Source organism: Camellia sinensis, chromosome 9 (genome assembly GCF_055761805.1).
Source record: "Camellia sinensis isolate YWXY chromosome 9, ASM5576180v1, whole genome shotgun sequence".
NCBI lineage: Eukaryota > Viridiplantae > Streptophyta > Magnoliopsida > Ericales > Theaceae > Camellia > Camellia sinensis.
The window spans coordinates 56894973-56905003 of record NC_138969.1 but is presented as its reverse complement, the minus strand read 5'-3'; the positions used below and the strand labels follow the sequence as shown (position 1 = coordinate 56905003).

The following is a 10031-nucleotide window of genomic DNA, read 5'->3' as shown; positions in this document are numbered from 1 at the left end:
ATTATAAAATTATAAAAAAAAAAATCCAAAAGTAGTTAGCTTTTTTTGGTCTCTACTGAATTTTTCTTATATTTAATTTTTTTTTATCCTTTTAAATTCATATACACAAAAAAATTAACATAATTTTAAAAAATTACTAAAAAATAAAAACAATAGGTTTGTTGGGACCCAGGATGAAAGGTGGAATCAAAGGAATGATCATAATATATATATATATATATATATAAAGAAGAAGCAAGCTACTAGGTTTGAGTCGTTGGTGCTGTGTCTTTGAGTGTGTTTGACTTCACGTGCTTACCTTCTTCCTCCCAATTCAAAGTGAAACCTCTCTATTTAATACAAACCCCAAAACGAAGAAACAACCAGTCACCCTTCAAAACTCACAATTATATGATATCTTCATCCAATTCTTGCTGTGATCTCTCAAAGTGAGAAAAGCCATGGCAATGGCAATGGCAACAACAACAACAACAACAACAACCAAACCGATGATCGGAGCGAAGGCGGCGTGTGTGGTTGGCGGCACCGGCTTCGTGGCTGCCACCCTTGTGAAGATGTTGCTAGAGAGAGGATATTCCGTCAACACCACTGTCAGGGACCCCGGTCAGTCTCCTCCTCCTCCTCCTCCTCCTCCTCCCTCTAATATTCTATTCCATTTTTTACTTGTCAACTACTTAAAATTTAGGCTGAATTGGAAATGTACCTTCTTCAAATATGAATTATTTATATAGTTTTAAAAATTATATTTTACTTTTTAAAATTTTAATCGCATAATAAACAATTTTTTTTATTAACAAATCGTTAAATTAATTAATAATTTTTAATGATGTTAGAAATATAATTTAATTAATAATTTCGATAATTTTATTATTGTATAAAAGAGCAGTTAGGAATTTTATTTTTTTGTTGATTTTGTTAAATAAATAAAAAATTCTTGTAAGGGAGAATTTGTAATTTTTAAAACTATATGAAATAATATCAAGTGTCTATTGGTAATTTACCCAATTTTTTTTTTTTGGTCCTGGTACCCTTGTTTCTTCTACATATTTACATTTGTTTTCAGATTTTTTTGGGATTTTTTCACTTATGCACCAACCAAGAAATGAGGTGTCTATAGACCATAACATTAAGAGAGACCAACCAGCTGCATCTGCCACTGGAGTGTGCATAATGGCATTTCCTTCCTTTTGTGTGGACCTAACTTTCTGAACAAAATAATTTTGATAAATTAGAATAAGCTTTCTTATATTTTAAAAAAATAAAAATAAAAACAAATTCCCATTTTCATCAATGATTCGTTAATCATATGAATAGAAAAAAGGATGATATCATATATTTTACACTAAAATGTAATTTTTTTTCTTATTTATCATTGTGCTTTTATATTATATATATTAATTTCGGCCACTTTAACCTTACTAGAATGTAAATTAACGTAATTATGTCAAAATTAAAAGACTAATTATATCTTCTCCATTCCTAAAAGAAGGTCAGTGTAATTTACCCAATAATTTTTATGAGTAGTGGTGAGTAGGTTCGTGCTAAGAATGTGAGCTCAACCAAGCCACCCATTAGTGAGGTTTGGAATGTGGTTTTGGTACATATATATAGGGATCAAAGAAAGAAGGGAGAATCATAACACAGTGATTTTTACAAAAACAATTTACCCAAAATATGAAAAAATTTATAATTTTAATTACGAATATTTATAAAGTTTATCATTTATATGTTATTTTTTTTTTTTTTGGAAAAACTTTACACAGAATTGTAATTCTGCCAAGAAAGAAAGAAACAATCATCACTAAAAGTTAGCCTTAAACAGACTATATTCCCAGTAACATCTATCAATTAGGTAATGTTGTGGTATGTACTATATGTACCGTCATTACATATTTTTATGTTATATATTATGTATTTTTTGTATTAAATGTTAAATATTTTTTTGGACCATAAATTGTCATAATTCTACAAAAAAAAAATCCCGTAATATTTATCACAAAAATACATGGCGTACACTACAAAAATACGTAAAAGGTGCATATGGTACAAACATTTTTGGCGGTGTGTACCATATAATTTCCCCTATCAAGAATAAATGAATTCATCATAAGAAGTGGAATAAAATCAATCATTTATTTTTTTTTTTTTTTATGGCGAAGAACTAATATTGTAAGCTTCATGAACCTAAATCCCAAAAGAAGCTATGTCTATGGGTAGGTGTGGCCTTGAAGTGAGGTAGGTGGGGGCAATTGTCACCACTCAACTTTGAGAAATAACAAATCTGTATGACAAACTATTTTCAAATTTATTTTGTTTTTGAAATGCATCCCTTTTTTTAAGAAACACATTTAAGTTGTTTTATGAATTTTGTTTTGTTTTTTGCACAAAAATGAAAACAGGTGATGGTGAACTTTTTATTGTTTTTGTTTTTGTTTTTTTTTTTAAAACATGAAAAACAAACGAAACATAAAAAGTGAAAATGATACAAAACAGAATGTTTTCTGTTTATGTTCGCCCCATTTAAAATGGTGAATTTGCCTATGTTTTTGTTTCTGCCATGAAAATATGAGATATCCCATCTCTCTCTCTCTCTCGGTAAGTTTTGAAAGAAATGGTTTCTCATATTCTCCAAAAAACCTCTCTCTTTCTAAACCTCCACCCCGGGTCTCGCTGTTGGCCAGCCGGCCGTCGCCTTTGGCGATGGCGGTCGGCTGGCCTCACCTCTTTCGTGCGTGATCGTTGTTTTCCGTCTTAATAAACTTGAATCCCCATTGTTTTTCCTTTTCTTTTTCAGTTCTCTTGGGTGTTTGGGGTGGGTTTTAGCCTTGGGGGGTTTCCGCCATGGTAGGCGCCTTGATTATGGGTGGGTTGGTTTTGTTTTGGAACTTCATTCGTGCGCTTCTACGCAAGTGGGAGTTTGAGGGGTGGATTCCAGTCAGATCTGTGGAGGTCGGTGTTGGGCCGAATAAAGGGTTGATCCAAATCTGTTTTGGAGCTTCATTCGTTCGGCTCTGTCATTCTAATGTAGCTCTGGTGTTCGGCAATCTCTAGAGAGGGTGTTTGTTCTTGGGGGAGTCCGGAGTGGGTGAAGTCCGGCGTGGGAGTTCCGGCCATAAGAGTGCGAGTAGTAGAACAGCAGATCATGGGTGATGTACTGCAAAGGATGCAGTGCTATGGGGGTGGGAGTTTCCGGCCGTAGAGCTCGAGTAGCAGCATAGCAGATTGGGAGAAATGTCAAGCGTGGGTGATGTACTGCAAAGGGAGCAGTGCTTCGGAGTGGGAGCTCCGGCTGTAGAGCTCGAATAGCAGCACAGCAGATCGGGGCAGTTCCGGCAATGGAGATGTCAGACGTGGGAGAAGGCTGGGGAAAGGAGTTCTTCAGGCGTGGGTGAAGGCTGGTCAGGAGCAGGTCAGCTAAGAGTTCTTTAGGCGTGGGAGAAGGCTGGTCAGGAGCAGGTCTGCAGGCGTGGGTTGTTGGAAAGAGTGTGTTTGGGTGGTGTGGGCTTTGGGAATGATTAGTTTTATTTTAAAAATTTTGTAAGCAGGTGGACGTGGGGAGCAGCTTGGATTTGGGCAGTGTGGTTTGATTTTGCGGGGATTCATGTTTTTTATCTTCTTGTTAAGTCCTTCTTAACTTTTTATTTTTATTTTTTTTTTAAAAAAAAAAAAAATTTCGTGAGGCCAAGGGGTTGGTTGTATGAATGCGAGTAGCAGTAGTAGGGGTAACTTGTACTTTCCGAATCTCTCTCGATGCATGTCATCTTCCTGTACCTTTAATTTCATGCTGTTAATGAAATTTTTCTTTGCCGATCAAAAAAAAAAAAAAAAGAAGACTTTCTTTATATGTAGATCTGTATACAGCAGCAAATCAATATACAAAGTGAGAGAATAATACCAATTCTGAATTAGGTGTTTGATGAAAGGGAAATGCTACAATGTTCAGTTGCTCATTGTAAGAAAAATTACAATTTTTGTGATAAAACTTATGAATGGTAAAATTACGATGTGCACCTAAAAGTTACGCATAACTAAAGTTAATACTTTTTGTGATAAAAGTTAGGTTTTTTTACATAAGGTGCATATCACATGCACCCCAAAAGGGGTGCACACAGTAGCATTTCCTGATATAAAGGGTCTTATTTTGTTGAATTACATTCAAATTTAGAGTTTAAATTAGTAGAAAATGTCAATTGGATTGTAATTTCGAGTACGGTTAAGGTTTTGCTCAGCAAAAATTGACTCACCCCTGACTATATCGGCATATCTCTTTTTTACTGTTTATGTTTGTTATTTTTTGGACAAATGGTAATGTGCTACAAAACAAGGGTATCATAAAACTGAAATAATTCTATAACAATCACACCACAATTGTAATAGAGTGGCAAGAGTCTTCTAATACACAATTTATCATGAAAACTCGAAATATGAATTATCTTGCAAAAATGTTGTATGTCACCAACTTATTGGATGTTTGTTTTATGTTGAGAAAAAATTTATGTAACAAGAAAAAAAAAAAATAATCAAAGAGAGTCGGCTCTTCATATTTGTGTAGTGAAACATAACAATGATAAAAGCCGGTGATATAACACTAAGTTTTTCCTTTGGGTGCAGATAATAAGAAAAACATCTCTCACCTCGTAGCACTGGAGGGTATGGGAAACTTAAAAATCTTCCGAGCAGACCTAACTGATGAACAGAGCTTTGATGCCCCCATAGCCGGTTGTGACCTTGTTTTTGATGTTGCAACCCCAGTTAATTTTGCTTCTGAAGATCCAGAGGTATTTCATTACTATTCACATAAAAAATTAAATTTAAACAAACTGTCGATTTTTTGACAAAACTGATGATGAATTTTTGAATGTACCTAGAATGACATGATAAAGCTGGCAATCCAAGGAGTGCTTAATGTTTTAAAAGCCTGCGCGAAAGCAGGAACGGTTAAACGTGTCATTTTAACATCATCAGCAGCCTCTGTAACGATTAATCAGCTTGATGGAACGGGGCTTGTCATGGATGAAAGTCACTGGTCAGATGTCGAGTTTTTGACTACTGTGAAGCCACCCACTTGGGTAACTCCCAAAATTCTGAAATTCATTAAGTTTTTTTATATTTTATTTTTATGATCCAGAAACGAATTAATATGAATTTGCAGGGGTATCCTGTATCAAAGACACTAGCAGAGAAAGCAGCGTGGAAATTTGCTGAAGAAAATAACCTTAACCTCATAACTGTCGTCCCTACTCTTACAGCTGGTCCTTCTCTTACATCGGAAGTTCCTAATAGTATTGAACTTGCCATGTCCTTGATCACAGGTACAAAACTAGACTAAAAAACAAAAATGTATCGGATAAATTGCTGATGTATTGATTGCATTTCAACATTCTGCAGGGAATGAATTCCTCATAGATGGACTGAAAGGTATGCAGATACTGTCAGGTTCGATCTCAATTACCCACGTAGAGGATGTTTGTGGTGCGCACATATTTGTGGCGGAGAAAGAATCAGCTTCTGGTCGATACATTTGTTGTGGTGTCAATTCCAGTGTTCCAGAGCTTGCAAGGTTCTTGAACAAAAGATACCCCCAGTACAATGTTCCAACTGAGTAAGCCCTTTTTTTTTCTTTTAAACAATTCACACATCAAGCTTTCTGCATTATAGACCTGCTTGGCACAGATTTTTGCAAGATAAAAGTAATAATCTAAATGTATTATCCACAAACATCCTTTTCCATCCCCAACTTCCCTAATAATCAGCTTTTTCAACAAGTCATTTTTTCTCAGAAGTTGTAAGCACACTTTGTGCCAAAAAGGTACAAACTCTCATGAAAAAAAAAAAAAAAAAAAAAATGACCCGATAAGCACAAAACAAATGTTAGTCCACACAAAGTGATATAGTATTAACATAATGAAATTCTGAAATTTTAACTGTCTGCAAAGTGATATATGGTGATTAATTGAACTTAATTGTCGTTGTTCAATAACAGTTTTGGAGATTTGCCGTCCAAAGCCAAGTTGATCATCTCATCTGAAAAGCTTATCAAAGAAGGATTTAGTTTCAAATATGGGATTGAAGAAATTTTTGACCACTCAGTGGCCTACTTAAAGACTAAGGGGCTTTTGCAGAACTGAAGGCACTAACAATACTTATCCCAGCCTAAAATGCAGTCTATGGTATTCCAATTATGAATAAATTCTTAGAAAATATATTTGGTTTTGGAGATTATTTGGGTAAATTATTGAAAGCAAGTTAATCTTTATATCTCATTCATTCAATTAAGCAAATTATGTTATGTGGCAGTGCAATGACATATATATACATACATATATATTTGTGCCTCTTTGTTGAAACAATTGCACATACATTTCAAATACACATATTTGTAGGGGTCAACATTTGGAGTAGATTAAGGACCAAAAATCTTTTGCCACCCATGCTAATTTTTTGATGATATTGCAGAAACTTTTGCCACTGAATTTACCAATAATTCGGCTAATTTCATTTGGCCAAATATTAATTTTTATCTTCAATATTATAGCATTAGTGAGTTTTTGTCTCTTTTTCGTTATATTTTTTGTATGTTATTTTATTTATTTATTTTTATGTACAAAGGAACATTGGTAAGTTTTTGACTCATCAAATTACCCCACAAAAAAAAATTCACTTTTCTTTTCTAACCTAGCATGTTTTCATTTGAAATGTGAGCATATCAAAAATTCAGTGATGAACCCAGTGTACAAATTTGAAGCAAGAAGAAATGAGGAGTCATATGACAAGAGGCACCAGAGTAAAAAATCTAGACAGACGAAGAGATACCTGAAGAAGACCCAAGTAAACCTGAATGAAAAGAGGAAACAATGGAGGTAGACGGGGATGGTTGGGAGGTAGACAGTATATGTTGAAGTTAACTAATCTGAGCACTCAAGGAAGCCAAGTCAGGATCAGGGGTCGGGGCAGATACAGTAGACCAGGTGGGTGGCTGAAAAATATTCGGAACAGGGGCACAGAATTGGATCAGAAACTGCTGAGAAGACGAGGTAGACAGACATCCCTTCTTGGGACAATGATATTTCCAATGACCTCTCTGATGGCAAAAAGCACACTCATCAGAAGTCAGAGACATCATAATAACCAGAAAACTGAGGGGGTTCAAGTGCAATCAAACAATATAGCCAAACTAAGGGTTCAAGTATAATAAATCCAAAATAGACCAAAATAACCAAATCAAGATCAGATGACCTAACAACCCAAATGACCCGACGAACCAGTCGAACGAGAGAGAGAGAGAGAGAGAGAGAGAGAGAGAGCAAGCAGCCTGGTGTCGCATATTCGAAACTAGATTGAACCAGAGGGCTCGCGATGGGTCGTGATACTAGAGTAGAAGAAAGAAAGAACTTTGGTGCTTAGAGGATAGCAAACAAGGATCACCCGTGAGAACAAATCGACGAAATCAAAGGTGAGAGAAGACCAGTAGTGAGAGGAGTGAAGGTCATGAACCAAAGAGGGGTCAAGACGGATGGCCTTTCAATTAGCGAAGATGAAAGAGGATGGCAACGAACCAGAGATGTCGATCGTAGAGGAGTTACGAACTAGACTGGAGAAGTTACGCGAATTAGACGACGACTCAAACGGAGGAACAGACGAACCAAACCCAATCTCGAACCAGATAGGTCATACATATTCAGAAAGTTGAACCAAAGAACTCAACGAAGTAGAGAAGCTTGGACAATGGCTGCTAGGGTTTCGAACCTAGCTTTGATACCATGTAAGATTTCTGAATATTTTCTATATATTCAATTGTGAAATAATACAAAGAATGTTGGAGAATAATTTTGGTAAAATTAATTAATAGCGAATAATAAATAAAATAAAACAAACTTACAACTTTCGAAGATCAAACTATTGAACAAAGTTGTGATTGAGACCAGTGCATGGACATTGTGTCTTTTAGACAGAATAATGCCCTCTCCACTGGTGCTCGAGATTAATAGGCGTCCTATAGACACCCAATTTTTGACCGCTCTCAAGACTTGGACGCTTTGTCCTGGGCACTCGATGATGAAGTTGCGTTGAGTGTGATTCGAAGTCTTAATGAAGGAGCGTAAGCTCGCGTTCTAGAACAATACCAAACCCTTCACATTCATACTGTGCTTACTCCAGAAATTCATTTTTGACCATTGTGCCACCATACACCGAGTTTAAAATGGTGGAACATTGGAGAGCATTGAGAGCCGGCCATCTCTCATTAGTGAGAAACATTGTTCTGGGCGGGAATGAGCCAGTTGTCTATTTTTGAAGATATTTTCGACTTATTTTTGCTCAAATTCTATGAATACGAACATATATCTTAGTATTAGAGGTTGGAAAAATTTCAAAGAAGCAAAAACATAATTAAGAGCCCCTTCTTCTTGTACAAGCTACCTTTGAGATATTTGATCACCTTTACACCATATCTATACACCATACACAACCTTAGAGTCAGACCTTAGGACTTTGGTTGAGCTTTGTAAGTCATAATTCAATCTTGAGAGTGTGCTTGGACCAAGTTTGGTTCACAAACAAGAGCTTACCTTCTTCAAAAGGTATAAGCTCACCACCTTTCTATTACTTTCATTTCTGTTTTCCTCTATCTCTTTCTAGTGTTTTTGTATTGTTTTGATCCTATTTTAAGTGTTAGAACTTGGGTTTGAATAGCTACCAAAGGGTAGAGAGGGTTAACACCCTTTCTTGCACTCTACTTGTCACGATCCAAACCCGCCCCTATAGGTTTAGCATCGTAACCGGCCAGTAATTCTTGGATTACCAAAGGCCTTTGAACAGAATAATGTATAATCAAGGGGCTGCGGAAGCAAATATACAAAATACAACGTCCATTGAGCTGTGCAGACAAATATGGGACAAAATAATGTTAAACTTTATAAGCATACATATGACGTCACATAGATATAGTAATTATACGTCACCCCTGGTCACCTACATACATAATACAAATAGTGAGCGAAGCCTAGTGAATAATAATGGAGTAAAGGATTTAATGAATGAAGTCTATACTAGATTCAGAAATCATAATCCAGATTCATATTCATATCCTTGTTCAAATCATACAAAGAAGTCAGAGTTCATGCTTAGTTATACGTGGTACATCCATTAGTGCTAACAGAGCAGATATAGAACAGATGCAGAACTTATGGTGGTTATGAATAACCAGTTCCATAAAGGAACTTCCGGATCCGAGTAGCAGAGAATATACATGCTGAGCTCCATGATGGAGCCTCCAGTATAAGTAACAGATAACAGACATAATAAGTCCCATAATGGAACCTCCGATACCGGGTAACAGCTGACAGATATCACATGATGCTAAGGATGTCACGAATACATGTTAGAAATTGGACAATCATTCATTGTACAAAATATAACATTTCAGAAAACAGATCTTATTTTATCATACAGAAAATAAATAAAGTTGAACATAACTTTACTAAATTATTACTCACAGTTGGCTTCGGGTGCAGACAGACAAAGAAAACTAATCAAACGGTTTACGACACGTGACCTACATAACACATAACAAAAACACATTTGAAACACACGTTGGAATATCTCTAACTCGTTATTTTCTATTCATAGTGTGTTTCTACAAGTTACCCTCATTATTATGCCTTAAACTTGTCATAGGAATACCTAGGATGGAATGAGGATGCAAAAATGCATTTGAAAACACTTGATTGAATTTTCTGAAAATAGGGTCCCCACTCGAGCGTAGCTTTCTTCGCTCGTGCGGACGTGCAAAATGTGAGGGGACGCTCGAGCGTAACTTCCTTGGCTTGAGCGTTCTGTAAACTTTGAAAAAGTTCTGGTTAAGCGATTTTCACGCTCAATGAACGCTCGATGGTCGCTCGAGCGTCAGACTCATGCCCCCGCTTGAGCGCAACTCTTGCCGCTTGAGCGTTCTGCAAAAATATGAAACTTCTGAGAGCATGCATTTTACGCTTGAGTGAACTTCAGGTCGCTTAAGCGGAGATGCAAAAACA

General features: G+C 36.1%; 1 protein-coding gene across 1 annotated transcript; it reads left to right on the top strand.

Moving 5' to 3' along the window:
- Positions 1-236: 236 nt before the first annotated feature.
- LOC114297899 (anthocyanidin reductase ((2S)-flavan-3-ol-forming)) lies at positions 237-6256 on the top strand. The gene is made up of 6 exons (XM_028242378.2): positions 237-603; positions 4612-4778; positions 4869-5069; positions 5153-5312; positions 5389-5602; positions 5984-6256. Exons 1-6 carry the CDS (start codon positions 441-443, stop codon positions 6126-6128), a joined length of 1050 nt encoding a protein of 349 aa, XP_028098179.2. The 5' UTR covers positions 237-440; the 3' UTR covers positions 6129-6256.
- Positions 6257-10031: the final 3775 nt, after the last annotated feature.